General features: G+C 48.1%; 2 protein-coding genes across 7 annotated transcripts in view; one reads left to right on the top strand and one right to left on the bottom strand.

Moving 5' to 3' along the window:
• Positions 1-13,461, bottom strand: part of KIRREL3 (kirre like nephrin family adhesion molecule 3) — a 584,878-nt gene extending 571,417 nt beyond the window's left edge. For 2 of the 6 annotated variants that reach the window (XM_034934018.3, XM_034934016.3), the window contains exons 1-2: positions 13,245-13,380; positions 10,447-10,862 (exon numbers count right to left, since the gene is read on the bottom strand). In XM_034934018.3, coding sequence (XP_034789909.2) covers positions 10,447-10,501 — 55 coding nt within the window. In that variant the 5' untranslated portion in view covers positions 10,502-10,862; positions 13,245-13,380. Of the gene's footprint in view, positions 1-8,997; positions 9,111-10,446; positions 10,863-13,244 lie in introns of all 6 variants that reach the window. The other 4 variants (XM_008973316.4, XM_008973315.4, XM_034934020.3 and 1 more) reach the window with 3 other exon arrangements.
• LOC100973879 (putative uncharacterized protein KIRREL3-AS3) lies at positions 13,437-15,698 on the top strand. The gene is given in 3 exon segments (XM_008973317.4): positions 13,437-13,529; positions 13,531-14,315; positions 15,574-15,698. Coding segments are annotated over 2 exon segments (726 nt in total). The 3' UTR covers positions 14,164-14,315; positions 15,574-15,698.
• The last annotated feature ends 911 nt before the right edge of the window (positions 15,699-16,609 follow it).

Raw genomic sequence — 16,609 nt, forward strand, 5'->3', positions numbered from 1 at the left:
TTTTTCAGCATTTGCGGGGAATGACAACAGAAATATTGGCTCCCTGACCCTGGAAGGGTGGAATCACTCCTTGTGGAAGGGAAAACGCCTGGAGCGGGGCAGGGGGCACAGGCCTGGAGGCGGCTCTAGGGAGAGGTAGGGGCTCTGGGCTGGCGGTCCCCCTGCTGGGGAGGACTCAGCTTCACATACAGGAGAGAAACATCATCCCTGTGGCAGGGAAACCCGTGTGGTGGGCTGAGCTTCCTCGCTCCCTCTCTTTGAAGCTCTCTCAAGCCCCTCTGGGCATTTGCAATTGTACCCCCTTAGCTGCTGCCACCCTTCATCCGGATCCCCTCAAACACTCCACCCTCACACCCTGCAGAATCAGGAGAGAGGAACCCGCCTCCTGCGAGAGCCGCCGCCATCTGTAACGTTGCCCTCACCACCCAGAGGCGAGGAGGAGAGTCCACCTTTCCCTCCTGTCCCTTCCCAGCTCCCGGCAGCCACTAGGCTTTCCCCTTCCCAGTCCTAAGGGACCTCCCGGGCTCTGCTCTCTCTGGGCAGGTTCAGGGCTTTGCAAGCGCTGCTGCTGCCACCATCAGGCTGACTGAGGCACTGCAGCCTTCACCTGGCGTCAGGGCCCGAAATAGTGCCCCAGCTCTTGGTGCGGCTTCAAAAGAACAGCTCCTCTCTGCCTCCGCAGTTGCCCCTCACTCAGGTGCAGCTTCCTATGTAAGAAAAAGGCTTCAGAGGGCATCTCCCTGAAGAAACAGAACTCCTTGTGAATGTGGGGTGGACCCCAGCGTCCTCTAGCAAGACGCAGGAAAAGTGCAGGTCCTAGGATTTAGGGAACGCAACCACTGAGGGATTAAGTGGTGGTTTTGCTTTCTTTGCCACAAGGTCAGTGAGGCAGGGAAGGGTGGGAATCACTCCTCCTGCCACTCCCGGATGAACGTGCTAAGCTTCCTGCGCAATGAACCAACCGGGCCCCAGTGTTACTCTGAAGCTGTCATTGCTCCCAGCATCGCCAAAGGTGACAGGTGGACTGTCACGCTGCACCAGAGCCGAGTCACCTGTGACATTTGCAGGTGACTGACAGAAATGGGCACTGACATGCATTAAAGAACAGAAGGACGCGATGGTTTCCTGTTGAAGCTGAGCAGTGGGTGGCTTGGCAGAGGCTGTTTCTCTTGGCGTTGTCTCTGGTGACCCAAAGTGCATTCAAGGCCTTCCAGAAAGGAACAACTTCCTGCAGGGCACGTCCACACTTCACTTAGTCAGGTTCTTCTTCTGCCTCCTGCCAAGGGCCCTCTCAGCATCTCTCCATGTGCTGATATTACAAGCACTGCTGGCTTCTCCTCTCATTACCCCTCATTCCATTCCAATATTTCCACACTTATTCACAGCCTTCTATGTGCCCAATAGTGTGCTAGACACCAGGGGTGATGAAAGACTTGGATTTTAATCAACCAATTAAGAGAAGCAAAGTCCCTGCCTTTGCTTCCTTCCTTTTTATTATTATTATTATTATTATTATTTGTCAGAACAGCCACAAAAGAAGCTACTCAAGCAGTATGTCCTTAATTACTCTTCAGCCCCAAAGCCTGGCCTGTTATTTCCTCTGGAAACTTTGTACCCCGAGGTAAAACTGAATGCCAGAAAGATAAAGAAACTGACTCAGAAAGAGTCTGGAATAAAAAAGAAATTGAACTACAATGCTGCCTCCTTGTTCGAAGGTCAGACCTGGGATTCGGATGCATGATTTTCATAGGAAGCTCCCTAAAATCCTTTTCCAGGCCTAGACACTGGGGATTGCCACAAATTATAAGACTATGACCTGTCTTATGACACCACAGCTTAGGATACTCTCCTGCAATTTTTAGTGTTGATGTGGAACAGCTGGATGTACCAGCATCTTGAGGAACATCAAGGCACATGAATAAGTGAACCAGACTGAAAATGACTTTAGTCAAGCAAAGTAACCTCTCTGGGGGTATGACAGCAATAATGCCCACTTCTCATTACTTCTGCTGATGAAATGAGGTAGTGCTTGTGAAAGCCACTCTGCAACTTATGAAGCTTTACACAAATGCTAGTTATCATCACCATCATCATGATAAGAACATAATTACTGCCACAACTAACAACACCCTCAACAACCAAAAGAATTTGCCAGGCACCTACAAGAAAATTTGCTGGCAAAGAGCAAATAGAATGCATCACCTACCCCCTAGAAATGTGTCATCCAAAATAAATAGATTGTTGCTAAGAGATAATATTCAGAGAATCTTACAGTTGGAGAGGTTTTGGACGTCATCTAGTCTACTCTCTAACCCATTTCTCAGGAATTGACTCCTACATTCCTGATGGCCTGAATTCCACCGTGAGTCAGAACACTCTCAGCAATGAGAGACTGTTCAGTGGGCCAGCCTTAGACTTGAGACTTACATATCCGCAGTCATGGAAATAACATTGTCTCTTTCTTGCTGAACAATCGGGGTTTTGCTTCACCATTGAGCTTGTCCTGCTAGCCTCCAGCAGTTCCTGAAGAGAACAGGCCAAAGTGTGGAACATACAGGTAGATCTGATGATATTCTCTACTCTTAAATGAAAGGGTACTCAGTGCCAGAGCCTTGTAAAACATTTCCAACATCTTCTGAGTAGAATCGTTTCACTTGTAACCTGGGTTTCCCTAAAGCCAGTATAACTTAGCTTCCTCTTGAGAACAAGAAAGACATCATCAGCAAAATGTCCCTAGGTTTTTGTGCTCACCTGCTCCAGTGCTGTTTCCCCTTCTGGTTAGCACTCATCTTCAATGTTAGGCTGCCTGCGCCTCTGACTAGCCAAGGGGATCCACAAACTGGCAAATCCCATTCCTCAGTGCACTCTTTCTGCTCAAGTCCAGCGTGCAGCCAGCAGTCCTGCCTTTGTGTGTTTCCATGATCTTTTTTCTTCTCTTCCACATTCTTTAGCTAACACATCATTCTGGCATTCATCTACCCACCATCCTTCTGTGCCTCCTCTCTGGAATGTGGACTAACCATTAAGGTCAGTTCCCCCCATACTTATTCTCTTGTTCACTTCATCCATCAGCTAGAAAGAAAGATTAAAAAGTATATTTCCATTCAATTCTACATTTTTAGCCCCATGTGAAACACAAGAAATACCAAGAAGTAAAAATAACATGTTGATCCCTAAACCCGTGATGTAGAGAGGACCACAAACCCATAGGCTACTAGCAATGTTTCTCAGGTGTTTACTTAATTATCTCAATCCATCCTCAAAAGATGTATAATGGCACCCATGGCCATTCACAAGTTGACTCTTCCCTTCCCAAGCTTCCTCTCCCACTTCCCTAACACAGCAGCATTCTAGCCATCATACTGCCCATGGCTTCTGAACATATCGCATTCTCTTCTGCCTTTGGTATTTGCATACACTGTAAGGTATGTAAGAGACTGGAAATCGCTTTTCATGCTTCGTTTAGAGAACTCTTGAGCATCCTATAATATCAAGCATGATGTCATCTCCTCTGTGCAACCTTTTCTGATGCCTTTGCTGATCCACCTGTTTTCAGAACACTCTGACAGCTCTGAACCCATCATATTGTAACCTTAATTGAAGTGTCTGCTCCCCAACCAGACTAAGAGCTCTGGGGCAGAAACATGGTCTTCATTATCTTTGCATCAAAAGCCCCAGCACAGTGCCTACTGCATAGGAGGCCCACAGTGAGTGCTGGCTGAGTGGCCAAGGGCTGAGCCTTAGTGTCATAAAATGGTATTTGATCACAAAGGAAGGAACAGCATATTTCACCCACTGAGACACTAGACTATGTGGAGCCCCTGGGGGAAAATGTGGAATAGTGACAGCGATGTTTGTTTGTTATTGCTGCAACTCTTGGCCTCAGATTTCAGATTCCAGTTGTCCAGGCGTAAGTTAAAAAGAATCTGAACTTGCAACAACCATCCAATGAATACAGGCCAAGTGAGCAGACCATCTAGATAATTCAGCACGATGTGCACGCATCCTTTCTTATACTGACATACATAGGCCATCCATTGCAGTTTTAGTTTCAATTATCAAAAAAAAAAAAATCAGCCTCAGATAAATCTACTTTGCTTTGCCTATGAAGACAGGCAAACAGTAGGGTGAGAGCATAGCTCCCATTTGAGAAAAGTGGCTGATTCTGGAGATAGCACACTGATTTAACATTAAGTGGTGTGTGCGTGTGTGTGTGTGTGTATGTGTTCAGTAGGGGGTCAGGAGGGCATGGGAAGGCTTCCAGATGCCAGGAAAAACCTGTCCAGGGGATGCAGGCAGGTGTCTATGTTTGGCTGCCCCCTTTGCAGTTATTTCCAAGGAGAAGAAGGATGACTTCCTCTTTCCACCCTTCATGCCCCAACAGAACAGCTCCACACAGAGCAGATTCACCTATGCTGGCCGCTATTTCCATGGCTTTAACTTGTTACCAAGTATGCCAAGGAATAGCTGACATTTATTTAATGTTCATAGTGGTGTTGACTGTGTACTCACTGAAACATTGTATGCTTATGGAAGACATTTGTTTCCAAGCAGCTTATGCTAAATTGCAGTGATATAAAGGAAACACTTATCCAATATTGACATTTACCAACTTCTAGAAGTATACAGCCAGAATACTCATTTTTACCACTGGGAGAGGAGAAAAAGAATTAAAAAGCATAATGGTCCTAGCTCCTTCAGTGGGTTAGAAGCTATGAGTGAATGAAAGTTAACGTGCAGTAGGGGGAGGTTCAATGGGGGAGAAGATCCCCCACCCTCTTGTGACCCTTGGCTCTATGGCACAGTGTGCCTTCTGAGAGGACTGAAGCCCTTCCGTGCTTCATAATAAAGCTTTGGCAGATGGCAGGACATAGTATCCCTTCCCCGACCATGAGAGAAGTATTCTGATGATCTATAAGGTATCTATGTTCTTACTTGACATGCACTTCTAACTGGGTAAATTCTGACTTTCTCTTGGGAAAAGAAAATGACATGCAATGACGTATGGAACAGTACTGTGTCTCGGTGCAGTCGATTCTCACATCATTCCTCTAACTGGAAATAAAAATCCCACTCTACTTGGAATACAGGATGAAGCGATTACAACCTGGGTGCAGTATACTGGCTGGCTTTGCTGCTCACTCCCTTATGAATACCTGTGATGGGATATGAAATCCAAGGGAACTGTTAGCCCCACAGAGCAGCTGCTCCCACCGACCCTGCTCCGAGAGTGCTGGGATGTCCGCTGGCCTCGAGGCAAGACTGGAGCTCCAATCACTCTGCTGCAAGTGCCACCATTAAAGTCAAGATCACTGTGGTGGGGGGAGTTGAAGTGTGCATTCCAGCATGCTCATGATCTTACTGACCTTCTCCACTGATGAATTAGAACACCCCTCTTCCCAGGCACAGGACGAGTTCAGTGCCTCTCTGTTTCTTGATGGACCCCAATAAAAAATGCCTGCACTGTTTTTCACCTAAGGTCATCTCGACAATTTACAAGGATAAGGATTTTAGCTGCAAAATAATGCCTATGCCCCTCTAGCCCCCTTAGCATCCCCCATCTATATCAAGACCATAAAACCAGTGCTTTTGGCCCTCCTCCTCACTCCTCCAGTATGGGCAATTTTCTTTTCATCATCCATGTTTCCAAAACAGTTTATCTTTTTATCTCCTTGGAAGAAAAGTACTCCACAAATCAAAGGTATCATTAGTATTGTTATTATTTTGCTATTGAAATCTCTTCAATTTGCTCTGGATTATTCATGTGCTTTTTTGGGTCTGCAATATAATGCTGCCTAAGTCACCCCCACTGGGCTGAACAAAAAAGAAAAACTGCATCTTCGGGCCTAATATCCTCCTCCACCCCATCTCCTGCTGGCCCTGGCTTCCACCAACACAGGCACACACCAGGCAGGGCTGCTCCTTGGTACCATGCCTAGCTTGCCGCTGCCTGTTCCAAGCCAAATCCTCCTCTGTACACCCAAGAGGGGGACCCCATGGTATCCTCTTAGAGCAATGTGAAGGCCTTGACCCCACCCCACTCGTCCTCCCCCTAGGGACTTTCTTTTCCATCCTCAATAGGTCTGGCTGGCAACTGAGGACTCCCTACTGGGATACAGACACGCAACCACCCCCATTTCCAACAGACATGCCCCAGTTTCCCCACCCGAAGATTTGTTAAAGAAGTGGTCCCACACCCTTGGCAGCTGTGCATTGACCTTCTGGCACAAAAGAACTGATTCTTCTTCCTCTAGACAAGACGTCATCCCACTTGGGGTTCTGGTAGGAGGGAGAAACACACATTACTTCCCTCATCTTTTGCTTTATGACATTTCTGAGTGAGTGTAAGTGTTTCCAAAGTTGCTGTTCACTCCCCACTTTGTTTGCTGATTCCTTCTCTGCCTGTACCCCCTATGATCCCTCCATTCTTTAGGCCACCTCTGATGTGTTCAGGCTCTCTTCCGATGCCTCCCCAACCCTGCCCCTCCCAAGGGAACTCCTTGCTAGTTCAAGCCTCTTGAAGTGGCTCCTCCTTTTCCATGCTTCTTGTCATCTCCATGGCTCCCTTCACCCTGGCTGGCTCCCTCTGTTCACTCTATTTTACCCTTCTGTCTACTAGATGCCTTTCTATTCCCTAGGAGATTCAGATCACCATGACCCTCTGCCCTCTGACAGCTGCTGACAGCCCCTTTTGGTGTTTCCAGCCAGGCAGGAGAGCAAGTGGGCTGCTTAGATTCTTCCCAATAGGGAGATGGTACCTCAAATGCATCCTTAGCTCAGGGATGCCATTAAGAGGTAAATGCAAGTTTTCACTTTTACCCCAATACAGTACAGTGTGCATGCAAAGCCAAAAGATCTGGGTTCAGCAGAACTAGAACCTTCAGAACCACAGAATCACAAGGCAGGACAGGCCGCTCTAGGAATGCCTGAGCAAAATGCCAGAGAGTGGGGAAGAGACCACCTTTCTTAAGAGCGAGTGTCTGGAGTAGAAGGCGCCAAGTTCTTGCCACTGTGGCTCCCCTGTCTGTCTCCCCTGTCTCCGAGGTGGAGATCAGAGATCTCCCTGGAGGCAGGGAGTCATCAGTCCTCTAGGACCTTATTCCCTCCAAGCTACCTAAGCTGTGCATGTGCAGGCTGGATGGGATGGGGCTTGAAGCTTAAGGAGGGCACAGAAGGAAATAGTTGTGGGTGAACTGAAATGATAAAGAGGAAAAAATATAGCAAGCTCTAAGTTTATGGATGACAAAAGAATCGATTATTTTTTCACCCAGGGGCAGAACATGTCTATTCTCAGCAGGAGGCAAATTGTGCTGTGACATTATCCCTCTCTGAACAAAGCATGACCGTCCTGACAGCTGAGGGAAGAGGCATCCACAGCAAGGGAGAAGCCCACAAGCAATACACACTGGCAGCTCTCCATTCCCTTGTTGGGAGCCAGGCCTGGGGACTCTGGCAGGGGTGGAATCGGGAGGAATGTTATTTAGCCTTACTACTGCCACCTTAAGAAAGATAAAGAAATACTTGATTTCAATCTACATAAAAAGCCCAAACTTTCAAAGAATAGGGACCCACCATATTACTGATATTAATTATACATTGATTTCTGTTCTCTGTCTCTCTAAAAGGTTATAAGAAAAAGTAAAGGTAAACAAACATTTGACAAATTAGGAAGAAAAGGATGGCTGGAACGGACTTTAAGAGTTTATTTTTATCTTGAGAGCACTGCTTGGAGCACTCTGTCTGCACGGGGACCAAGATACTGGGAGCATGGAGCTTGGGAATCTTGTTCCCAGAAACTCCTAAGTGCCATGCAGATTCCCACGGTGAGATGTGCTGGACAGCAGATGGCCATGTCATCGGAGTGCCAGATAAGGCACTAAAAACAACCCTGGACATTTGTTGTCTCTGAGGGAAAGGCCATCCCCTGAGTCTCTTCACATTTCCTGGGAGAGGCATCCCAGCATGCAGGAGGCAGGGGTCAAGCAGGTGGCTGTGTGAGGGTGCCGGGGGTGGGTGTAACCTCAGGCCTCATTCCGGGGGATCACAGTGGAAGCCATTTAGAGCCATGTGGGCTAGACCTCCCAGGACCTGTTAGACATGGATGCATTCTATCCAATAAGTTGATGAATGCATGACACTGGGTAGGGGTGGGGCACAGTAAATGAGCTAAGCATATATGTGAAGATGGTCAAATAGAATCCTCTGGGGAATTCATAGTGCTCAAAACAACATCCACATAAACAAATTTCCACAGATCAAGGCAAAAGATAACCATATCACATTGCAGTGAAGTCCATAAAACACCTTCCCACTTGATGGCTGGACCCCTTAATTCCCATAGGCGGACACTGTCTATTCAAGAAGCACACCATGTACAGGGATGCAGGGTATCTGACCAGCCATGTCCACTTGGGTCTCCTCATTTTTGCTTAGACCTGTTTTCCAGCCTCTGGACCAGGTATCTACCATTTGGTAGGGTGGACAGTGATGGCCAAGCTCAGAACACTCCAGGAGCACAAGGCATTAAGAACTGCATGATGTTATGCTTTCTTCCTAGCGCTCTCAGGACTCGGGGTAGATAAAACAGAGCATTTAACCTCCATAGGTAAATATTTAAAGATTCACATGAAGCAGTCAAGAAACAGCTCCAGACCAAGAAAGAAATAAGCACAACAGAAGATGTACACTGTAATGATTCAGACGGCCAGGGAGGTACTTAGACACCTATAGCCTTCTTATGCCAATCTACATAAGTATCACGGATCAAGCTTCTAAATACACAAAAGGCTGATTAAAGCATGCACTGGTCCCATGCAAATGTGAGTTCGTGTGTTTATGGGGGGTTGGTTGGAAGATTCCCTCCTTCTCAGGGGTTCTATATCAAAACTTCCTGAGTGAACTGGTAAGAAGCAAAGACGAATGGGAGTGTGTGTGTGTGTGTGTGTGTGTGTGCTCATAAGCAAGCACATACACATCCAAGAAAGAGGGTAATCTTACCAAATGGTGATATAACTGAACTTGTCTCTATACCAGTGTTCTGAGAGAGTTCTTATTCATTCAGCCTGAAACTCTGGGGAAGGCAATTTATCTTCCTGCTGCTGTAGGGAGCCCTGGTGAGAAGCACACAACCATATGAACACATGAGTGCATGTGTGTGTGTACATACATTATCATTATACACAGGCATTAGTATGCACATACAAATATGAAGAAGGAGCCCCTTCGGTTTCATCAGGAGGACCAGAAGCAAAGTGTGAACTGCACAGATAAGGAGAAAGTCTGCAGTGACCACAAGCACGGGTGGAAGAGCAGAAGAAGGAAGCCAGGTTGTTGCTTATATTTGGCTTCTCCCCGACAGGGGAGAAACAGAAGACATGCTGTTTGCTTGCAAAGCCAGCCACCCATGGCGGTGCTTTGCTTTCTCGAAAACTTTTACCCTTCATTTAATCAACAGATGGACGTGCTCTGTTGTGGATTTTTTTCTGAGAGTCTTGCACCTCTAAGAGCTGTGTTGGTTGGCACAAATGCAGCCTCAGATGGCAGAGGTGCATTGGCATTCCAAAAGAGTGGGAAGGAGCCCATGTACTTGCCCCTCCAAACTCAATTCCACAGGTGACTTTTGATGCCTTTGGCTAACTAGGCACTCACTTTCCCTCTCCCGAATTTCCCTCTCCTTTCTGCACCACTACCAGCCCCAGGGCTCCCAGTGGCAAGGAGCCTAGAGGTGGCAAAGTTCTTTCTGGAGAGTCCACCTGCTTCTCTGCCCCTGCTAGGCTGCAGAAAGGAAACAATCAGCACCACGGCCGAAACTGCATTTTATACCCTGAATTCAGTGCTGTGTAGGATTCAGAATTCAACCTAATTTAGGGAACTCGATGACGTTCAATGAAACTCTTTACAAGCTTTTCCCAACCACTGCAAATTACCCCCCACAATACATTCTGTAATTGCAACCCCCTTTTCAACGGTGCAAACCACACACATTCGCTTTTGAATACACTTGTGCAAGTCAGACCCTATTCAAGCTGAAATATCCACCTAAACCAAGCTCTCCCTCCCTGCCGTCTCCTTCCCTGGCCTGGGTCTGAAGGAGAGGAGGTGCCCAGAAGTTCAGAGCGGCATAACCACAGAGATACTACCTAATTAACATACCAGAAGCATAAAGAACTCATTTGCATTGGAGAGTTTGAGCTGGATACTGACAAGTGAGAGGAGAAAGTCATTCCCCTCCCCTCCCATACCCCTTCTTTCCAAAGGAAAATAAACAGTACCATTTTGTTGCATTCGCAAAGGCAAAGAGGCAATGCCAGGGCATCTCAGCCCGGCACCGAGAGACGCATCCATCAGTCCGAGTTCCCGAAGCCTGCCCACATTCCTGCCCACAGCCTCCCGCGCCCTGACAACCCAGCCGACTTTCTTCCAACTCCAGCAGCGCAGGGGTCCTACCTTGACTGAAGAGGAAGAAGCAGACGAAGAGCAGATCGAGCTGGAAGGGTTTCATTCCTTAGCGCAGCGAAGGAAAGCCGGCGGGGTAACTTGGCCGTGGTTAGTTTCTCTTCCTTGGCGGCTCTCGGTGCTCAGCCTCCGCCGGTCCTCTCGGGTTCGCGCCTACCATCTGTCCGTCCGTGGGTCCCTCCGGGTGGCTTCGGTCTCTTTGTGCCTCTGGGTATCTGCAGCCAGCCGACACAAACTGCCTGTTCTTAGCCGCCTCGGGAAGCCGGGATTGTCAGCAATGTCCCCACTCGGAGAAGATCCATTCTCTGGCTCTTGGCATCCCAGGCACACGGCTTCCTCAGGCGGGCTCCTCCCACAGTGAGCGAGCGAGCTAGTGACGAGTGACAGAAGGACTCCTTTCACTGAAGCTGAGGAGGGGAGAGGGAGGGGAGACAGGTCATAATTAAAGAGGAAACACTCGGAAAAAGGAGATCTATGCAAAACGGACAGTGGGGGAAAAGGCTGTGTTCTTTCTTTTCCCTAAATAGGGAAAAATTCAGCTTTTGTCACCATTATTGACCAAAAGGCATCTTGAGCTTGGAGTGGAGCTGTGACTTTCTGTCCACACGATGTCCTGTTTAACAGTGAAGTTAAGGATGACTATCCACATGCATGTGCACAAAAACATGCATGCCCTGCCTTTGCAAAGGAACTGGAAACTGGGCTGAAAGGGAACTAGGAAGGGGGGGTGCACATCTTTCCCTCGGAAGGACTTGGCCAATGTGTGCAGCGGGAGGCTCGGAGTTGGAGGAGAGATAAGCATGCTTTGCATTTCTGAGAGTTTCCTGTGGGTGGGTGGGTGGTTGTGGTGGTGGGGGGGTAGGTAATAAAACCTGAACATTTGGATCTTAGTTTGCTTTGCACTGCTCCTGGAAGACAAAATGCAGGAACTAAAGGGAAGGCAAGTAGGCTTGTGACACACACCCATTTATTATCATTATCCTGGTTTGTGCATTTCCTAACGAGGACAGGGGAGCAGCCTGTCTTTGCATTCAGAGCCTCTCCTCTAATGAGCGCTCCATCACTCTGAGCCTGTCTTTTCTCCAAGAGGTGCTGTGAGTCCAATTGCGAAGGAGAGGCCAAGGTCATAGGCAACTGCCTCCTAAGGATCTTCAAGTCTTTTACCTATCATGAAATTCACACTCCACACTCAAATCAAACTCGATTTCCTCCAGGATATCAACATGAATTTATCTGGGTCTATTTACTTAATAGACATTTAGGCATGCTTGGTATAAGCAGGCCATGGAGGGAAGCAAAATAATAGGCACAGACCATGCCTTCAGAAGCTCATAATCTAGTGTGCAAGCAGAGTATACACACAAGATGCAAACTCTAAGGACATAACAAAGCAACACAGAAAAATATTCAACGTTATGCACTGTGAGAAGGAGAGGTAAAGAGAGAGGAGAGGAAAATGAGAGACGCTCCGCTGACATGTGCCATTTAGCATTCAATTCTAAAATCAATCACTACTGTCTTCAGTCCCTGGACCTTGGGGAGGTCTTTTGGGAAACTCTTAGCCTTTCCTCTTTCAGTAGTAGCACATCTTTTGAGGACTCTGCTCACTACAAGGCACATTCCAACTCCAAGTTTCCATGCAGATGTTAACTTTAAAAAATTATCCCTTGGTATTTGTGAACAAGAAAGAAAGAAGCAGGGGCATATAGAAGTGTGCTTGTAGGAGCTGACACCTGGTAGTTGACACCAAAGATCTACAAATTAGTAGGTGTCTGCTTTGTTGACTTTTCTATTCTTAACTTAATACTTTATTTAACTGCATCCCTTAGAGGCTGTTAAACATAACAAAGGGAAATTTGTAAGCAAACTTTGGGAGGAGAAACAGAAATGTTGAGCAACAGAAACTAAAAGGACACAAAAGAGGCAGCCCATTAGCTAAATTAACAAACAAGTTACTGAAGTAGTGTCAGCTGAGCCTGAGTCCATTAGCCTGGTGTAACAGATCATGCAATAAATGGAAGAGGCAAATCAGAAACACACAGAGGAGATAAAAAATAATTGTAAATAACATATGCCAAATAACACATTAAGACTGAAAATAACTCTATGTATAGCGCCGTCACCTTAGTAGTAGCTTTGCATTAAGCCTATGGGGTTATTGGGGAGAAATTTCAGGTGTCTGCGTGCCATTCTTGCAGGGAATAAGACAAACACTAGAATGCAGATTCTCTATCAAAGGTAGCAACATTTGATGTTTTAACTAAAGATTTATCCTTTAAGCTGTTGTTTAATTTTGAGTGCTAATTCCTCAATGGCCCAGGGCCCAGATTTGCTTAATTCAGCCCCCGAGGGAACTATTACAAAACCAGGGTCACAAGGCTAGTGAAGTGTGCAATACGCAATAATCAGGCACACGTACAGGCGTCTGCACTCCACGCTCGCACTGACTCTTGGAAAGAAGAGGTGGGCCTGGGAGATCCAGGTTGGAAGGATCTTGTTTCGCTCTCCCATTGGCCCCCAACACTGGCCTCATGGCCCCCTTACTGGCTCCAGGCATCCCCCTCACCCCCACCACCCAGCCAGCTGGGCCTGTTCCCCTCTCCACTCCCCTCTACTCCCTCCCTGTAACCTCCCGTCTCCCGCAGAAAGAAAGAAAGAAAAAAAAAGCTTGGATTAAGTGATGAGCTGCCCGCCTCTAAAAGGACCAGGAGGCGTATCAAGCCTGAGCGCCGGAAAACCCACGGCAATCTTCAGCAGCCACCACGTGGGGCAGAGAACGCGAGCAGTACCTGCAGGACCCACAGCCGGTCGGGCTCTGGCGCCAGCCTCGACGGCGGCCCCGCCATCTCCGCCCGGCTGCCCGCGGCCTCACCTCCTCCGGGGGCTCGGTTAGCCTCCTGGCGCTGCAAGGCGGCCTGCGCGCGGTTCGCTCCGGGGGAGGGAGGAGGAGGGAGGCGGCGAGGAGCCGACGGCTCCACCTGATGGAGAAGCGCGGAGAGTCCCTAGACCTCGGAGTGCGCTGCAAGAGGGGAGAGGAGAGAGACCGCCGCCCCTGCTGGAAGCCTTCGCGTCCGGGGGGCGGCGCGCGGGGGACGGGGTCTCTGGACAGTCGGTGGAGGCAGCAGCCCTACAGAGACAGCCGAAAGCCAGCAACTTGGAAAACCGCCCGAATTCTGGTTTTCTGCACCTCCAGGCTGGCTCCAGGTCTCTTGTGCCCACCGTGCAAGCCGGTGGGATGCCAGCAGGTGGCATCCTCTCCAGCGTTTCTTCGCCAGGCGTGGAGTCCGGAGGCCGAATCCATCAGTCCCCAGCCCCCTCCCCAAGCCTCCGGTGCCAAGTGCTGGGTCCTGTGAGCCCCTGGCCCCGCCCCCCACCTCCGCCAGCGGGGCGAGCCGGAGCTGGGTGGCCCAGACCCGCGCGGAGGCGGGAGCCTACAGAGGATGCCGGCCGGCCCCAGGTTCTGCTGCTGGCTGGCCAAGAAGTGACAGGAGGGCAAGGCTCCCCCGGAAAGCGTCCAAGCCCTGCTCTCCTGCTCTTCCAAGCCTTGCTGCCTGTTGCCCCCAGGGTTTTCTGAGTTCTGGGACGAAGAGAGTGATGCGCAAGGTTCTGGGTCCCGGTGCAGGAGTGAGCGGTACGGCTGTCGAGTGCTCGGAGCAGGCTGGCTTTTGGGCACACTGCAGACCTCAGCTCACCGCCACTTTCTCCTGACCTTCCTCGTGGCTGTCAGCCCAATGTCTAACATGTGTTATTCCCTCGGTTTGTTCAAAGGCCTGTTTTGGATACTTAAAGACATGTGGAATGACTATGAGAATTCCTGTTCCTGGAAAGTTTGTCCTCTAGTTGGAAAGAGGTATATACAGGTCTGTATGTGGGAAAATATTATAAAACATCTCACTGACATTTTAATAAGAGAAATTGCCCTGGATGGCATCTGTCTGGGCCCTTCCTTTCCATTAGAGATGCATCCTTCTAGGTTAGCTTGCTTGGGGCCCTGCAGGAAAGCTGCAGGATGAGGCAACAGTCCAGGGCCCCCACCTGGGCCCAGTGTCCCCACTGTCCTATCCTTCTCCATCTCCCCCACTGCCATGCTGGCCGGGCTCACAGTCACAGCTATTCTGTGTTCATGAGACACCATTATCACCAAGAAGAGGGAGCGGCTCTTTTAAGAGATGGGCAGTCATCATGTACAGAGAATTGCCTGCTTAATGCCTCTTCACAGTATTTGTTGCAGAGATACATTAGAAACCGCATTCCCTTTTTGTTTTTCATATATCCTGCCAGTACTGGTTAAACCTCTTTTGTCCAGGGATTTAACACATTTTGAACAGCCTCCTACTGGGAGTTCAGGGTAACCTGACTCTCCAGTCGTAGGTAAGTTAATAAGGACTCCAAGCTATGTACACTTCCAGAGACCAGATGGTCGTCAGAGGTCCTCGCTGGGTGGCAGCCTTTATGACCTGGGCAGTCACAGTCTTCTAGCCTATTTCTTTTTCATTTATCTGAACCAGATTTCTTGCTTACTTCTGTGTAGGTGGATTACGAGACCTTAACCCCTGCTCCCTGCAGTTGGTCTTTCCATTGTAGAGGGAAAGGGCTCAGAGAACCAGATATTCAACTTTCAGAAGCATCCCCTGAAGGGCAGGTTGTCTGCTCCCCTGATTCATTGAGGATCAGGCCTCATGGAGGGAGTCTGGTGAGCCTTTTGATGTGGCGCTGGCCTGGCCACTGCTAACCAATGTGGCCCCTTAATGAACCTGGGCACACCTTTCTTCATCTATTAAATGATGTGTTTGAGCCAGTGGATCTCCAGGATTCTTCAGAATCCTAAAATCACATTGTCTTCTGTTCCAGAGGCCACACCTTTCATCATGGAGACAAATGGAAATGCTCTTTAATGCCATCAGTGTTAGGGCAGATTATTTCGAGTGGTGGGTCTCCATCCCCAAAAAAACAAGTGAGCAAGTGACAACCCTGAGATCTGTGTGGGCCTCTCCACTGTCATTGGTTCTGACCTTTCCTCAAACTGCTTTGTGTTCATTCTACTCAGTCTGAGCACCCTCAGTCTTTCCCCAACTTACTGAACTCATTGTCTTTCCCTTATCTCCTTGTTTTCCCCAGAACCAGACCCCACATCCAGCCTTGGTTCTGGGTTCCAGGACAGACTTCCTTCAACATACATCTACAACCATGTTGGATGCAAAATGCAAACATTTTATTAAAGTAAGGGAGTGGTGATGCCGGAGTGGCTAACTGGAAAAGACTTCCTTTAAAGGGAGCGAGGACAAGGATGCCTTGTACGTCTTCTGTCTTAATGTGAATCACACTTTACAGTAAAAATTGTTTAATCCTGTATTTTCTCTGATACCCTGGCAGCCCCATGAAGGTGGGGACAGCGCCCCTCTAGTTCACAGCCGTCTCCACAGCTCTTACCCAGGTAGGCAGTAGGCTCTCACTACGTACTGCTGAATGAATGGTAAAGTTTTACCTAGTGCCCCACATTCTATTTCCTGTTTTCTGAATCCAATTTAACTTATTCTTCCCTCTGTTATTAAACCATTGTCAAACATCTGGCATGTGCCTGCCACTGCTCTGGCTGTATTTTATGAGGATGGGTAATGAATTTAGCCTATATATAGTTTGCAAAATGTGGAAACACACTTTAAGAGGCATGGCACTAAAGAAATGAAAGATATTTTTATCTCTTCAGCATCATTCTGCACAAGGATACAATTCTCCGGCAGCACTGTTTAAGAACAATAGACCTGTTTAGCCTTGACATGCTCATGCATGCAGGGCACTGGGTACTCAATTCACATGGGAGCTGCATTCTCTATCTCAGCAAATACCTGAAAGAGTGTGTAATTTACAGGGAAGAAAAGATATAAGAAATATTATGAAAGGAGATGGCAGTGCTCCATGCCTTGTGTCATTCCTGGCTGGGTGCGTAGGCCAGGACCTTCCAACAAGCTCTGGGGATGGCACCAAAGGCAAGCTTCAGCTTCATTCTTCAGGGTTTGAAACAGGTTGTGTGTCATTTTGGAATATGCCATGTGCTCTTTTTGTGGATATGAATAGGCTAATTATGTGGAAATTATTGGAAGACAAAGTGAAATTCCAGTTACATGACTCATTTGTGATATTCAAAGTCTTAGAA

Source organism: Pan paniscus, chromosome 9, assembly GCF_029289425.2.
Source record: "Pan paniscus chromosome 9, NHGRI_mPanPan1-v2.0_pri, whole genome shotgun sequence".
Taxonomy (NCBI): Eukaryota; Metazoa; Chordata; class Mammalia; order Primates; family Hominidae; genus Pan; species Pan paniscus.